The following is a 17,168-nucleotide window of genomic DNA, read 5'->3' as shown; positions in this document are numbered from 1 at the left end:
TATCTGCTTTTACGGAGTTCCCTTACTCTGTCTTAGTGCTTAGTTGGGTCTTGAATCTCCTTATAAGCTTTGTGCACAGCTGGGAGATCTCAGTTCTTTGCCTCCAGTAAAAAGTGGGAGAAAGAAATCTCCTACCACAGTTCTGCAGGGGAGCCTGGCTCTTTCAGACCTGGTGCTTAGATCATTGGTGTTAGCCAGGAAAATTAAAAAGTAAATGTAATCACACGTTTATTAAATACGTCAATCACACACCACACTGGGCAGTGCTAACAGAGCAAGGCTATCTCTAAATAAAGCTTCTACAAATTAAGCCAAACATGTTCTGCTATGATATCCAGAGGCAAGATTTTTAGGGGAAAACAGTGAAAGCAACCAGGTTGCAACCCACCATGGAAAAAAAAATCAGACCATAGCTCTGGGAATCCAGCACAGGCAGTGAATTCACATCCCTCTTTTCCTCCCAGCCTGGCTCGAAGTACATGAAATCTGAGGATTTCAGGCAAAAGTGGTCCATCTGAGTTCAGTGCTGAATTCAGTTAATTCAGTGCTAGGTTTACAAGCAGACATATCTGAATGGTTTTGATTCTGACGGGCCGCATACCAACAGCAATGAAGACATTGTCATGACCTCCAGTTTCACAGCATGAATCACAGGTGCTGGATGAGCTCGGGCAGTTTGTGCAAAGCTTATGCAGCCCCGGTGCTGTGGTATCAAGCAGGCAAACTCAAGTGAGCTTGCATTTGCTGACATAAGCTGCCATCATGGCTCTTGGATGTCAGTACATACCTTTTTCCAGACAGCCCCATCACGTGCCTCTGTTGATTGCTTTCTGAATAGAACGGGAGTGAAGAGATGAAGTACATGCCTGAAAACACTAAAGTGGCGGGGAAGAAGGAATTAGGAGGAACAAGGAGGAAAAATAGCAAGATGGAGGGAAGATACTATATTCCTTCCCCTTGCCTATTGCAGCTGTACTATGGCAGGCTTGTTCTGAAAACTGCCACAGTAAACTGAAAAATGGAGGCTCTGGGCCTTGAATTATGCCTTTTCAATATCTCCCTCCTTTCTCCTCTCTGCTAACAGAGAAATGCTGTAAACTTCTAGATCCTAAAAATGTATATTCTGGGCTGTAAACTTCTAGATCCTAAAAATGTATATTCTGGGCCTTCTCCACACCTTACAAAATATGGCAAAAATAGATGATAATGGCGGAGGTGGAGAGAGAGAGCCATACGAGGGGAAAATAAAGTGAAATAGAGAATAGTTGCTCTTCTCTCCTTTCCCCCTGCTCAGCTTTAATTTCCCTTTGTTCATCTAATGTTGAGCCAAACTAAGCCAAAGGAGCTGCCGTGCTGGGCTACAAGATTGATGGCTGCAGGCAGACTCCACAGTGAAGAGACGGATGACTGGTCATTTCCCCTGATGCACCGAGAAACATCCATCCTTGCAGCCATGCTGAGCCCATTCGTGCTCCTTTTGAAAAGAGAGATAAACAAAGACAGCCGGAGGCACCTGAGTGTCCTTCTCCCTCAGAAGGACACAGTTACACTCCTCTGGGTTCCTTGAGAAGGTCGCTCTGTCCATCCCTGAACATCTGGCTGTGGGATTTGCTAACTCTCTCCCTCCCCCAGCAATCATCCATCTATTAGAGCACAGTGCAGGTCGGAAGAAAACGGTGAGGAGAATGGTGTGACAACCTCATCAATCTACAGCTACATGCTTGGCTATTTAGGTTTTTTTATGCTGTTCCTAAAGCGGGGAGGGGAGGTTGCCACTGGTATGAAAGAGTGAACTGTGGAAATGGCAAAGTGGATTGGAGTGAGTCCTTGTGACTATTAAAATGTTGTACATGTACTAAAGCAGTAGGGAACTAATTATGATTCAGGATTGAAAGGCAAAACAAAAAAGTTGGATGCACTCTGGTTCCATCTGTAGCACTTGCTGAGAGATCAGATGTACTTGGGCATCATCTTTAGCAGACAGAGGCTAATTTTTTTATTGTTATGATGATTTTTCCCATTTAGATATAAAAAGAAAGCTCCCTGGAAGAATATACTGTAAGCATATTTAAAGTGCCATCCCTGGTATAGCAGCTTCAGAGACACAAAGCACTTAATCCTGACTCCTTCCTATTTAGTTAATAGTTTCTTTGTTTGCTGATACTGTCCCAGTCTATAGTATTGCTCTCAGACACAGGCTCCGCATTGCCAGTTCTCCTGCCGTGCCGCTATCTCACTTAGGCAATGAGCATTGCATGGCAGACGTACCCATCGTTTACAAAGGCAACATCGCTCTGAAAAGTCCTAGAGCTATGCACTTCACTTTGTCAGAGTAGCACCTATCTGTAACTGTCATTCACAGGCACTGCACCAAGGGTATCGTGAGAAGATAAAAGTCTTCAGCATCTCTTAAAAATACAAAAAAAAAAAAAAAAATAGCCACTTGCTTAGTGTTTAAATGTAGTTTCAGTGCACTAACTGAATGTCCCATCTTTGAAAATTTGTCTTTTATTCCCATCATGCCATGCTGTTTGTTTTAGGCCAAGAACAAAAGAATTTTCTCCACAGTGTTGGAGGACATGCATAGGATATTAATCATGACCATATGTGTTTCTAAGACATCCACTCCATACTTCCCGAGGGCAATTACATGCATTCAGAAGTGCATCATGAGTGAAGTTTTCATCCTTTCTCCTACATCAAGAACTACAGCTTTAGCTGATGGAAATTGCTGCTCACCGTAGTCTTTAGGGAACTGCATCCACCTCCAGCAGCTAAGGTACTGGCCCTAAGTCACCTTGTTAGTTTAAGGGGAATCATGCTCCAAGTGCATCCTAAGTGAGATCTCTGGTCTGGAAGAGGTTGCATAGAAAAGCCATATATATTTGTTCTGTACTTTATCCCCCACCAAACACACATTGCATTGACTCTCCTTCCCCCAAGGAGTTTATTATTGGGAATGGACTCCATGGCAAACACCAGCGGTGTCTGAATTCTAAAGCATAAAATATCTGTGGTTTATCAGACAATCAAATACAAAATGCAAGAAATACTGAAATGAATTGAAATCCAGTAAAAACACACTTAATATCTCTCAGATATACGATGGTGATTTACAAGGGGGTAAAATGTTTACATGAGAATGAGAACGACAGACAAAACACCAACCAGGAAAGATGGTGGAAGGTACAAGGATGGGGGAGAGGAAGCCATCACACTCTTTATTCTACTCTCAGCAAATCTGTAAAGCTTGGCTTGTAAGATTTCATAGTGGACTTTATATTAACATTTATTGCTCTTTTCTTTATATATGCACCAGAAAAATATCACCTGCTATAAATTTTATAATATTTCAGACTACAAAACAATTTAATTTTCTATGTGTCAGAAGAACAATAAAATTGAATAAAAGTTTTTTAACAATATTATTTTGAATGCAATGACATTCCATAACCTCTGCTATTTTTTGTTAATATTTTCTTGTATAAAATGGTACACAGGTTCTCCTAAATGGTTAATCCAGTAGCCTGATGAATTTACAGGGCTCTGTCTTGCAAGATGCTCAGGACCAAACCTGCAAGTCTGGCCCAACCAAGTCCTTTACACGTGGATTTAATTTTAAGCATGTGCCAAGTCCCATTAATTACAAAAAGATCACTCATGTTCTTAAAGCCCAAGCTCAGGTGCTTTCCTTGTCCGGGGATAGACAGCTTGGCATCTTAGAAGACTAAGCCGTGGGGACTTGATCCTATAAACTCTTGTTCATGTGATTACCAAAGAACTCCAAGGATTACTTACACAAACATACAAAATAGAAGCATTGCATTAGAGAAAAGATACCTATTTCCTAGGATCCTGTGTCCAGCACTTGCATCTAAACTATTCTTGTGCTTTACAAAAACACTTTTGCCAATACAGCTTACTCTTTTTAAGGAATTGGTACTGCTTACACCAAGAAAAGTGCCAGGAGGCTTGCTGCCAAAGCTGCTTAGGCTCAGCTCTAGTTGCAAAACTTCTACAGGGCTGCTTCTCAGCTGCCCCTTTTCTGGAAAGCAGACAATTTGTGCCTGGGGGAAAACAAAACCTCCAGGTTCCAGTTGTTCCCCCATACACCATCCCCTGGCAGTTCCCCAGGAGTTCCCTTACCTCTTCCTCCTAACAAGCCTTAGGGGGACAGCTTTGACAACCCACTCCTTGGACCCCCAAGGCCCACTCAGGGAGCACTGATGCAGTCTCTCAAATCCACCTTTCCTCGAAGAGGAGAATCCCATCCTCAGCCCACCTTTCAATGTTAAAAGCTGTTGATTTCAGCAATAAATAGTTCTAATGGTTACATACAGGCATCAATGTTAACTTCATAGAAAGGGGATATATTTCACATCACTTTACCTCTCCAGTAGGAAAAATGTCTCCTAGAGACATTGCATTCACAGTCAGGCCTTGGCAACTTAGGAGGCACATGTTGAAAAAACTCTCCTCAAAGATGCTTCCTAGCAGCCAGACATAGGTAAAGACAGAGAGTGAAGAACAGGGAAAGAACAAAACAATGGACTGGATAACACAGAAAGACCACAAGAAAGTAACCATGCAAACAGCCTCAGGTATTTCAAGCCAACACCATCTCAGCTGCCTGAGCCCTCCAAGCTTTCCTTATATCTTGCAGATCAAGTCCCAGGAGATGACCTACAGACACATCACAGAGGCTCTGACTAGTTCATTGGCACAGCTCGTTCCTTTGATTTAGTGGCCTACTACAGTGATACAGTTGCCCCAGATCATTTTCAAAATGGCCTGGCTTCAAAGTTACCATAACTCTGTTTTCGCATGTACATTAAATACAGCTGAGACTACATGCCAGTGGAAAAGTCACCTCCAGGTGGCTGCATGGCTTCTGAAATTACAACAGCCTGGCATGGGGGGTTGCTGTACATGCAGTCTACATCCTCATTCTCAGGGACAAGACCTGGAGAGCTCAGAAAGAGAAGAAATTAACAGTTTCCAAAACTGCTTTATCTTGTTTAGTTGCTACTTCTGCTTTAGTTTGACCACTAGAGCCAGAGGGGTTTGGCTTCAATAGGCTTTTGATCAAAATCCAGAGAGATTCCAAAGCACAGTGGCTTTTGCAAGCAGCTTTCTCCCAATTATGCAAACTGGCTCAGCCACACAAGAACCAAGAGTAAACCCAGGTGATTCATATGAGCAATCTTAGCTAACCAACACAGTTCTCATGGTAAAACTGTGCGTATAAAATACTTGTAGTGACCTGTTCCAGATCCCACAAACGAAAGAGAAACTATTTACACAAAGTTAATCCTGTAAATTCTAGTAGCATGACGGGAGTGGAGCAGCAGAAGCAATGTTTTTGTTTTCTTGACTAGACTATTTATAGAAAATTATTTGCTTTTCTAGAAAGGAGTGTGTTTTATTTCCATACCTGTGAAATCATGTAATCCCATCTGGGAGAAAATACACGTTTACTTTTATCCTTGAGCTGACTGAACTGAATTAGTCTAAGAACTTGCACCTTAGCAGGCGTAACAATACCCAGCACCGGTATGTGAAGTAAAGGAGGAGTTAGAAGTTACCACAGCCCTGTCGGCCACAGCAGTTACACAGGGAATATGTAAGGCCAGATTGTCAGGGGCCAAAATGAAACAAGAAGAGTTAGTTGCACTGTGCAAAACTTCAGATATCTTTCTAAAGTTTACACTGCTCAGCTAGCCTTATGAAATCTGACCCAACAACTCACCTATGTTGAGTCTCTCTATTTGGATAAATGGGTGTGTAATAAATTACTTGTTGTCTTGGGCACCATGGGGCAGATAAGTCCAGGTTTTGCACCAGAGTTGATATACTTTCATACCACTTTTGCAAGGCTACATGATGATGGCCAAAATGTTTAAACTAGCACTTTAAAGTCTTGGCAAGTGTCAGGCTTTATTCAGACATTCCGTTTTATTTAAAGATACTCCCCTACTCCTCCCAGGCTCTCTAAAAAGATTTATTAACTAACCGTTAGGCACTTCTCTGAGATAGACAAAGTGACTAAGTGTTTTAGCACCTCCATTTTACAGACTGAGAAGCAGAGAGAAAAAGAAATATTCCATTGGCCTTGTGCTGTGTAGTCTTGTATGGCACACAGACAATATAATTATGTGATAGTGTGGCAGAACATTAAATGCAGAGGTTGGCATCTCTACTGTAGACTGGTAATGGGACAAAGATATTTCACTGCAGGACTTCCACATTGTGATTCAGTGCCAGTGAGTACATGCAGAAAGGAACAGGTTGTCTGGTTTTCTTAGTGTCACATCAGAAAAGGAAAGCAAACTTTATCTGACCAGAGATTCTGACTGCAGAAAGTCCCCACTGTAGGAAGAATTTAAGGGTGGTGAATGAATAGAGTCTGGTTATATATGTGTGTAAAAGGAAGAAACAGATTCAGAAGATCCCACACTTACATTTTTTTTCTTGGTAAGAGAAAGTTACTTTTTCTAACCTGAGTCATAGCTCGATGTGTAAAGGCCACAGAGCAGCAGCACTTTCCTGTGCTGCCATGTCCTGCTGTGAACAATCTGAAGGCAAGATTAGTGGAGAATTGGAGCCCACTGTTTTGATTCGGTAGCATTGATGGACTCATCTGTAAGCTGCAGGCTTATCTGATGAATAAACACCTACTTAAATTTAGGACAATACTTAGGTACTTTACTGGATAAGAAGCCAAAAAATAAAAAAAAAAAAAAAAAAAAAAAAAAGCCCAGCAGAAATCAGTATTTATTTTGTTATAAATAAAAGCTAGAGGTGGTTAAAATAAGAATTTTCTCCCAATTTTCATGACAAGTTCCCAATTTGCTAAAGAAATTATAGGGAAAAAAAAAAAAAAAAAAAAAAAAAAAAAAAAAGTTGGAGTGTTTAGGGATTCCTAAAGCCATGATAAATGTTCCCTTTCTCTTAAATATTGAAATTTCTTATCTAACCCTAATTTAAAAATAACATCAATAAACCACCTTCCAGAATCCCCACTCCAAGATTTGGATTCACAATGTAAAGCTTTGGTTTGTTCCAAAGTGATACAGACGCGTGACATATATAGGTACATGTTACACCAGCCTCAGGATTCAGCACTGCCGTTGTGCAGATGTGCACTGTAACACATCAATTGAGAACTGAACTTTATCCACCATCCCTGCTACAAAATGGTAAGTACTTTTTGTTTTCTTCTACATGAGGTACAAAAAATAAAGACTGATGGGAGTAGATGAAAATGAGATCTGCTCCATTTGTACCAAAATACATGTGGGAATTGCTCTGTAAAATTCTTTTACATGGGTTATGCAGCTTCTTCAAATATGAAGGTCATCATTGTCCACACTTTGTAAGGTTATTTGATATTTCACCTTATATTTGCCTAACACATGACCTAAATACAGCACACAACTGTTGCTTTGGCACCACCTACCAAAAATCCAATCCCGTTTCTAAAAAATGAAGAGTTAAAAATAGCCTATTCCTGCTACAGAAGAATGTTTCTTAAACGTTGACTCATGCAGTAGGCTCAGTCCTTCTCCTCCCCTAATTTTACACCTACAGAGCTCCATTCATTTCTGCAGAGGTAACTCCTGACTTACTTCGGTTACGTGAACCGGAGTCAGGCCCTGCCCTTGCAAAAAAAAAAAAAAAAAAAAAAAAAAAAAAGCACACTATTCAATGCTCCCTCTGCTGGCCTTGAAGCACCATCTGCATGTGCAGATGCCTGAATACAGAAGCAGTCATAGGCAGAGCCCATTTCCAGTCCTCCCACAACTAAACATCTAGCAGGTGGAGTCAGGAATAACTATGTGAGAAGGAAAAAGAAAATCCTAAATAAACTAAATTTAAAGTACTATAGAATATATTATAAGAGATGGGCAGTGCTATTTTAAAAGCCAAAGTACTTAAGAAAGCAGAAGTATTTGAATAAAAAACAGATTTTCAAAAACGTTTTAATTCCAACAGTTTGGCAGGAAGACAGCAAAGGACACACAAGCTGGTATCAGCAATGAAACTGTCTTACACGAGGAATCTAGACCAAGTCATCAGACAATAGAAGTTCCTCCTATCTGCTGGCTGTTCATGTCACATCTGCCCCAAATTTAGGTTTCATCACAGCAAATGTTTATAAAAGCCATGGAAAATAAAAAATAATAATAATTAAAAATAATGATTCAGCTCTTCACAGAAATATCTTTGGTTATTCAGATATGCTGAAGCCTGTGCAAAACCTGAACAACTGATATATTGCTATTACAGACCCTTCAGGAATATCTTATCCAATTCATCTAAACTTTACAGAAGTACTCTTGTTTGGCACCAGAATTATCCTGCTGGTTTTGATCCTAAAACAGTCTTCTTAGATATCAAAGAGGTACCATTGGCACAGGTTCCTGTGACGATAGGAACCAATTTTTCCCTTAATCACAGAGAAGTTTCAATATATGTTAAACAGTAGAGCAAAACTTTTTGTTAAGAAAAAAAAAATGTGTATTTCCATACAGAGCACATAGAGAAACAACACTGCTGTCTTGTAGTACTGAACAAGAAACAACATGTGATTTTGTACAAAATGGCTGAAATCAAAAGTGAAACTAGACAATATTAATAGGCCTGTTTGACAAAAATGCTAAAAAGAAATTCTCATGAAATTAGTGTTTTGAATTATTTTTAGGGTCTAATATCTTTGAGTGACAATAGACATATCATCCAGGGAAAGAAAAAATAATATGGAACTCGGGAGAACTGAGTTCTTTGTGTTCTTGGGTTCAATTTCCAGCTCTACCACAAGTCTCTGATCAGATCTTCATACAGGTAATTTACTTTGTCACTGGTTTATCTGTTTTGGAACAGGAGGAATTCCTTTATATATTTTATATATTTGGGCTGTAATATATGCTACAACACAAGACTATAGCAGATAGTATAAGGAGACTTCACAATGATCACAATGATCCCCGGGATAGTGGTCTAACTTGAGTCTCTAGATGCTATCATATAAGTGATACTAATGCTAATTCTGTCCTTTGCTTTTTAATTTCATCTTAAGTTTATCTTGGTGAAGTGCCCCATCTTAAAGAACACTGATTTCCATGGATATGCTGAACATCATCCACAAGAGCTGGGGGCACTCAGCACTTCCCAGGATAAACACCGCACTTTGTGCAATCAGACACAGTCTCTACAAGGTAAGTCAAGATGCTTTGGAGAGATAATAGCTTATCTGTAAGGACTCCATTCATTTGTTCACAATCACAATCACAGTGGTCTGTTCCATATGTCAGATTACAGACAGATCAGGCACTGTTTAAGGGCCATCTAAAAATCTGATATTGGCACTTGCCTTGAACAATACTACCATGGTCCATCACAGCAAATGAAAAATAATACTTTTGTTTATTTTTACCGCTTCAAAGCTGGTAACAAAACAAAACAAAAGCCATTTCTGTAGTCAGCTGAACACTAGACTGCCCAGAGATAAGTAACAGAACAAACTCTAGCACAGCTCATTCTCACCAGAGTGGCAGCACACACAAACTGTACTCCACACCCACCAAATGGGTGGGAAGGCCGCCAGCTCTGAGACCTCGCTGTTGCCTTTCAGTTCAAAATCAAAGGACAGCAGTGAACTGAGACAAGAACTTTCCAGTCGTATTCTTTACACTTACATAGCATGTGAAATACTTGAAAGCTCTGTGTGTATTTTATGTACGTATCTATATTTAGCCATCTTGTAAATTTGAAGTGGGACACTACCAATTTAAATTCCACCAGAGTTTTTGGCCATAGACATCCTATCTGTTCTCATCCACATAGTTGCAAAGCTTCTGTAATACCTGATTGTCAGCAGGGTTTACTGTAGGTAATACCACTTTCACAATATTGATGTCTGACCCAACGCAGAAACATGCTATCACCCAGTACCACAAAACCACCAAGCATATTGCACAGGGAGCAATTAAGATTTCCAAGGTACTTGTGTGTAATCAGGATGTAATCTCTCTTCCATTTCTAACCCTCATCTTTCCAGCTGCTCTGATATTACTGAAGACCAAAACCTTACTGCTTGCCTTTGTGGCACCTGCAATTCAAGGTGCTGGTAGGAGAGTTGGGGAAAATTTTCCTTCTCACTTTCCTGTAGAATAAAAATCTCCGCAGTCCAGCCCAACTCTCTCTCACACCCATTCCCAGACTCACAGACCTCCCATGCACGGGAGCTCTGCTCTGCTCTTCCTCTTACTGGTTAGAAGGAAAACAGCCAGATAAAGAGTGAGTGTGGAAACATGACCGGCTTCCAGTCCTTCCATTGCTCCACAGTGAGACCCCATGCAAATACCACTGCTCAGTTTTGCAGGGAGGCAGGCTTGCCCATACTTAGTTGAACAGAACAAGGCAGAAGTCCAGTTTCATGAATATCACGGAAGTATCAACACCTGATAACTTTAACAATCTACCTAGAAAATCATAGAATGACCAAGATATCAATATATTGCCCACAACTGGGAATTTGCTTCAGATCTATACCACTGTTCATAGGAGTCTTGGCTGCTACACTACAATGATTCATGTAACAGATCATATCCATTACACTGATGAAAACTTGGCTGCTCTTGAGGCATAATGTTTGGTTGTGATGATATGAATGTACCACTGAAAGATGAAGACCAGTCCATGTGAAATTAAATGTCAGGAATACTTAGTGTAATTCCTAAAGGTCTGGTAATAATATTGACTGAATTGTCTGAGGCAGTTATCATAAGTAAGCTTGGGTGATACTTTATTTCTACCTCATATCTATTGGAATGGGATGGAGGATGCTTAGAAATAGTGCTAACATGAAAACTGCTAGACCCTTGATCAAAAAACTTTACTAGGGCAATCCATGCACTTAACTCGGAGTACAGTGGCAGAGGAAAATGGACGTCTAAAGGCTGCATCAGCAACCTCCATTCCACTGTTCTGATCTTTACAACTTTAGCTGTAACTATGCTTAAAATGGAACACTTCACAAATAAGAGCAACAGACCAAGACAGTAAAAGCAGCATGTTCTATTAAGAAGCAGGCAGCAACTGACCCCAAGAAAAATATTATAGCGCACTTGCATCTTACAAAAAAAATGATTCTGTCTTGGAACACAATCTCTTGGAAACAGAAAATGTTGAGATATTTTCTTCATTAACTTTTGGTATTACCAAATATGAAACTCTCAAGCACTGAGCTGCACCATGTACTACGTACAGCTGCAAGGTACCAACACTGCAAAAGTGGGTTACAGCTATGAATGCTGTATAATTGCTAAATGATTTACTACACCCTTAAGTTGCTAGCAAGACAATAGTTTGATTCTGCTTACTGACCAGCTGCTGACTAGCTGTAACTTACATAGCCCTAGGATTTTTGTTTTGCTATCCCCAAAATGATGTAGAAGTCTTGAACTTCTGGATACAACTTATCTGTATAATAAGCCACTCCAGAAGCCCAAGCAAGCATTGAAACCCTCTTGTATTGATCCCACTAACTGCTGGATTGGAAAAATCTTGGAGCTAAGATCCCCTTCTGTGCTGTTGCAGTGGCAGTTTTACTAAAAGTACTTCTAAGAAATTAGCAAAAGTAAAACACAATAAAAATAAGGTTTAACCCTAATTTGATGTTATAGAATTGTACTGCTTGCATATATTGTATAACATATACCCAACTCAACAGACTCCTATATAAAAATCAGCTACTCTCATATTAAGCCAGTACAAGCATGGCAGACAGTAGCTAGCTGTTGAGAACAGCTCGAAGCCCTGAGTCCAAGACCTAGGCATAATGAAACTATTATATATTTAAATTAGAATTTTGCCAAGTGTATTTTATATGTTCTATGGTTGTCATCTCTGTACTTCTCAAGGGATCTTAAACTGCCGTATCTGTGCCCCACACAGACACCTAATGTGTAACTGCAGAACAAGGAAGACAGCATGAGGTAGATTCCTAGGTTCAGCACGAGGCTTTCCCATAGCATTTTTCACCAAAAATGAACAGTATTTCTACTGTCCATGTTGCAAATAACCTAAACTATCATTTTCTAAAATCATCAAAAGCTACCTTTAAATGAAATTCCAATGTTTTCCGTGGCTTTTGTACTTTTAAATCCAAGACGGGAAAAATCCCATTTTTTGCTAGTGAGTCTATTCCAGATATGCACAGATGGAGTGAAATTATTTCGTGGTGTAACTGATAAGGAAAGTTAATCACTAGATAGAAATTGGTTGGAAAATAGATTTAAATGGCAGAGCAATATAACTTGCCTTATTTGGCTGCCACTGGCAATGCAACAAAAGTAGCACTCCTGAGATGCAGAAGAGATGTTTATAGCAGGGAAAACAACACAGAGACAGACATGCTGAGGTCTCTTTATCTGATAACTTTGTGGTAATTGCCTTTCATGCCCTGTGGCATGTAGGATGCACTAATTTGGCATTCAGTGAGTACAGCAAAGAAGCATAATGCAAACAAAGAAGCATCAAACTCAACATTACTGCTTTACCTTACTAAACAACCAAGGCACAACAGTTTTTGGAACATCAAAAAGTCTGAGGTAGAGATTTCTATGAGCTAACACCATCCTCTTCCTTGAGTCCAGTCTCACTGACATCAGAGTAAACTGACCGATTTTAACAGTTCTTTCTGACTGACTCAGCCACGAGGTCTGGTTCTATCTGCTGCCTGAGACTTTGTCCTTGGTCTGCACCCCAAATCAGTGGTTACAGGCATCTCTTCATCTTGTACAATAGCCTGTTGACATCTGCTGTCTTGAAGATAGGGAGCTTTCAAAAACCTGTTTCTACCAAAATCAATGAGAATTTTGCCTCTGATTTTACATCAGTATTGCTGAGTATAGCTCAGTTCCCAGACATCTCGTTCCGTCAAACAGGTTTATTTTTGTTTTTTAAAATATCCTTAATTTACATTTTGGGGTTTTCTTCTGTACTTTTTATACTAGCAGTGTCTTGCCTCTTAAAAATCACATACAGCTGTGTGTGCTCCCTCTTTCTCATAATAGCTGACCACAAAGACAGCAAACCTTATTACTAACTGCAGGGAAGAATGCACAGCACTACACTCTACCTGACAGCTGCAGCTCCTCCACATCTGCTTCACAATCACTCGCTCAGCATCCAGATTCATCACTTCACATAGCTTAATTGTGGGGGAAGATTACCAAGGACAACAACACTGAAAGAAGAGTGGACTAGGATACACATATAGGCATACACACTCATATGTGTGTGGCATATCCTCACCAATTTTTAGTATTTGGTGTTCATAATCTGATCACACCTCTGGTCCCTTTACGAAAAATCTTATCAGTGTACTATTCTCTACACACAGCAGTCTTCACAACGACTAGGCAGCAGATGCCAGGGTGAGATTATGTATTAATAACAGACTGAGGCAGTAATTAGTAATAAATCCTTTACATCCTTATAAATTTGTTTGTAGATGCCGGGATTCACCCCTGCAGAAGGTAAATTCAGCTCCCATTTCATCCAATACAAGCCGTGCACATTTCTGCAAGGGGTGAGCTAAGTACAGAGAGCTTGGTGGTTACTGTTACAGCAAACTGAGATAAGATGCAACAGATGCAAGGAGAAATGGATAGACAGGGGCAAAGATGGAGTCCAAGGTCTAAATGCCAGGCCTGCATGTATGCCAGCTGCTCTGCAGCACAGGAGAGAGAGACAAACAAATACGTACCAGGTTTAATTTCCAGCAGCTTCAGCCTGGAATCCTCGGGGGGATGCAAACGCCTCTTTTTGCGCCAGCAACGTGCCGGGTACGTGTACAGCTGACCTGGGGCCAGGCCTGAAGATTAGAGGCAAAAAATAAAATATAATCACATTTCAGTTTGTAAACCACAAGCACTGTCTCTAGCGTCTTTGCTCTTGTCCTTTCAGCATCTCCTTGTCAGAAGGTTCAATCCTGCAAATTGCGAGGCAGAACTATGCACTCCAGGCATCCAGTGCTCTGGAGGCTCCTAAGTACCTCTTGGGATCAGGCCTACAGAGAATCTAGGTCTCACTCATACACTTCACTCAGCTCACTGAAACCAGAGCTGCACATAAATAATTTGTGATTTCTTCAGGGTAAATAGAATTTCAGACTCTCCTGGGTCACAGGGGCGATGCCTCCTCCACAGGCAGTGAAAGCCCCCTGGGAGAGAAGAGATGAAGTTCCGACACACAAATCATAAGGCCCTGATATGCAGACCTGCTCACAAAATTTGTCTTCTGAGTGGAAGCAAACAAAGATCCATGAGGTTTGGTTATTGGGACACTGCATTTTTGCCTAAATTCTGGATTTTTGCTTAAAGACAGATTCTTCATTCTGGTTATTACCTTCCTCATGCCCACATCCTGAATGAGGGAGGAGATACGGCAGTAATGTTTATATTGCTGCATGCTCCATTGATTCACATTTGGTGTTGCTGGCTTCTGAGCTGCCCTGGCTCTCCTGGCAGCCCCCCTTAGCCAATGCTCAAGCTATGCTTTGTTCTCTAGTACTGCAAACGCAGCAGGGCGTCATGAATGCATTACTACTAGGGGCACAGAAGCACACTGCCAAGTGCTTCTAAGTATCCTCAACTGCCCCAGCTATTCTTGATACCCAGAAAGACCCAGAATTGTTGGAAGAATGTCATTGTCTTCCTCTGCTTCCCTGCCCTCTCTGTCCACCACTTCTGCTTTGACTCTTCTATCCTTCTGCTGCTGCTATTAGTCTTGAAGAGGGTACAGAGCATCGGTAAAGCTCCAGACTCAATACCCTCAGAAAACAGGTAAGATGACATAAGAGAGAGGACAGGAGTAGCATTACCATATCTGAAATAGCACCAACAGTGAACAGCTGGACATCATTAAGGCAGTGTGAGTAAAGCAGAACAGCTTGAGGACAGCAGGATGGCCCAAGTGCTCTCTGGTGTCCTTTCTGAAACAGCCAGGAGAGCACAGCAGCTCGGGTACAAAACTGGTTCACTGAACCAGATGAGAATAATAATAATAATAATAAAAACAATATCCAGTTACTAGGCAAAAAAAAGAGGACACAACAAAATTATTCACCTCAAGGGAATGGGCTGATCAAATTCTGTACGCTCATGGTTTGAAATAGTTCTGCTGTTGGGAATGCCAGTGCAGACCCCAGCACTTTCCACCTGCTTCCAGGTCTTGGTGCATAAACGGAGGAACTACAACGTCCTAGCTAGGTATGGCTGAGTGATGGAGTATTCACAGAGGTCCTGGCTGTTCTGGGGCACAAAGCACTACTGGCCTGGGGCTTTTCACACCCTTCTTTCATTGCTGCACAGCTTGCTGGGCATTATGCCCACAACAAGAAGGATATATTTTAGAAAGGGGCACATGTGACTGGTTTATGAATAAAATACGAATAACCAGTACTTCTACAGTTCTTGACACACTTCTTCATGACACTTTGCAAACATTAACCACTGCAAACAATTGCTATTATAATGGGGTAGATTTTGCCTGGCTCTGGTGTGAGTCATTAAAGAGGTGGAGCCAAGAAGCCTCACCCTTCAACAGTAGGTCCTGTGCAAGACCTTGCTCACAACATTCAAATTGGGGGGTTGCTAGACGAAAGAAATAGGACAGAGGATCAGACTCCCATTGAACAGGCCTCCGTAGAGGAGTCATTTGCATAAAATGGGCACCACAGCTTTGAATGTTTGTCCCAGACAAAGAGAAGCAAAGATCCATTGTGGTTTTGGCGGAGTATCTGTTAATGTGGGTTCAATTATTGAGAATTCACATAAGAATTAGCAATTCTGGATTCTGCCAGGACAGTGAAAGCCAACCACAGCTGCTGAGAGGCCAACAAGAAACAGAGCAGGTATCTTTGAAGAAATAGAGGTGGGAAAGGCTCTTCCCTAGAGGGAATATAGCCCATGCAGGTGGCAGATAGGCTCTTAAGTTCCTCCAACACCTATGTCTAAACCGCTTGAGGCGAGCTCTCTATTCCTATTCACAATACCCTTGCTCATTGATATGAAGCTATCCCGTGAACTTGAGACAGATATTGAACCTCCACTTGATCCAAACCCATTGAATACTATCTTCAGTCCTCTATCCTGGCCCCCATCTGTCACTGTGCTGGCTCACACGAACTGTGCATCTTTGATTGTTTACACAGAAGAGAAGCAATGAGAAAAGGCTCTGTTCTGGATGCTTTCAATCCAACCCCCACACAGTTGGTGCATGTGGAAATAACACATATACAGGTCTTACTGTCTTCAGCCCTGGCTCAGCTGTCTCTCCCTCTGGTGCCTTATAGGGCAACCAGAGAAGGTTCCAACCATTTGCTTACAGAGGAAATAGCAGAACCTGCAGTGAGTTATGTTGTTTATCTCATTAGTGTAGGAGAGTCATAACTCAAAGCTCCTGTGAAAGGCTGGGGGAGGAGGGGAAAAGAGGGAGGGAGTTCTGTGCAGTATTGTGTGAAATTAACCCTGAACTGTTTATCAGGAGATGCAGTTTTCTGACTCCTTTAACAAAGAGGACAGTGAGAAACCAGGTTAACACACTGAGATCCTGGCTCTCCTCTGTTTTCCAAACCCTCTGTAAGTAAAAAGAGGTCCTGGAGCTTTGCCATTTGTCCTTATACATTTTTTCAGGTTAGAGATAGTAAATGGCAGTGAACACAGCACACAAGACAGATACCAAGGTGGTTGGCAGAGAATTTTTGGAGATGTTCAGTATGGACATAAGCACATTGTGTACAGCCTTAAAACAGGCACGCTGAAACTACAGAGGGATGGTCTGACCCACCATAATGATACTACAAGAAATAGATGATGCAAAGAGACCCAAGGGAGCACTAAATGGGCTAATAAAAATCAAGAAAGAGCAGAGCAAATATGGGGGAGGAGGGCTGCTTCATTTCACACTGATTATTCTAATTCAAAATAACAAAGGCATCAGATTTGGTGGCTGAAGCAGATGCAGAAGGCCTGATTCACTTAAGACTCTCTATGAAGAATGTTCCACCATTAGTCCCCACTGCAGCCCTGCAGGAGGAATGCCACTGATCCTCTTTTGCAGGGGAAGCTGCAGAACAGGTCAGTATCAGAAGTGAGGAA

At 41.2% G+C, this 17,168-nt stretch overlaps 1 protein-coding gene across 12 annotated transcripts in view; it reads right to left on the bottom strand.

Moving 5' to 3' along the window:
• The window catches only part of DPF3 (double PHD fingers 3), a 183,247-nt gene that overhangs the window by 75,437 nt on the left and 90,642 nt on the right, over positions 1–17,168 (bottom strand). For all 12 annotated transcript variants that reach the window (XR_011097101.1, XM_068684067.1, XM_068684068.1 and 9 more), the window contains one exon: positions 13,775–13,882. Coding sequence is in view for 11 of the 12 variants with exons in the window: in XM_068684067.1 (XP_068540168.1) it covers positions 13,775–13,882 (108 nt within the window). In the remaining variant the exon portion in view is untranslated. The remainder of the gene's footprint in view (positions 1–13,774; positions 13,883–17,168) is intronic.

The sequence above is a fragment of the Anas acuta genome, chromosome 5, assembly GCF_963932015.1.
Source record: "Anas acuta chromosome 5, bAnaAcu1.1, whole genome shotgun sequence".
Lineage (NCBI taxonomy): Eukaryota > Metazoa > Chordata > Aves > Anseriformes > Anatidae > Anas > Anas acuta.
The sequence above is the reverse complement of the archived record's forward strand: the minus strand, read 5'-3'. Positions and strand labels throughout refer to the sequence as shown.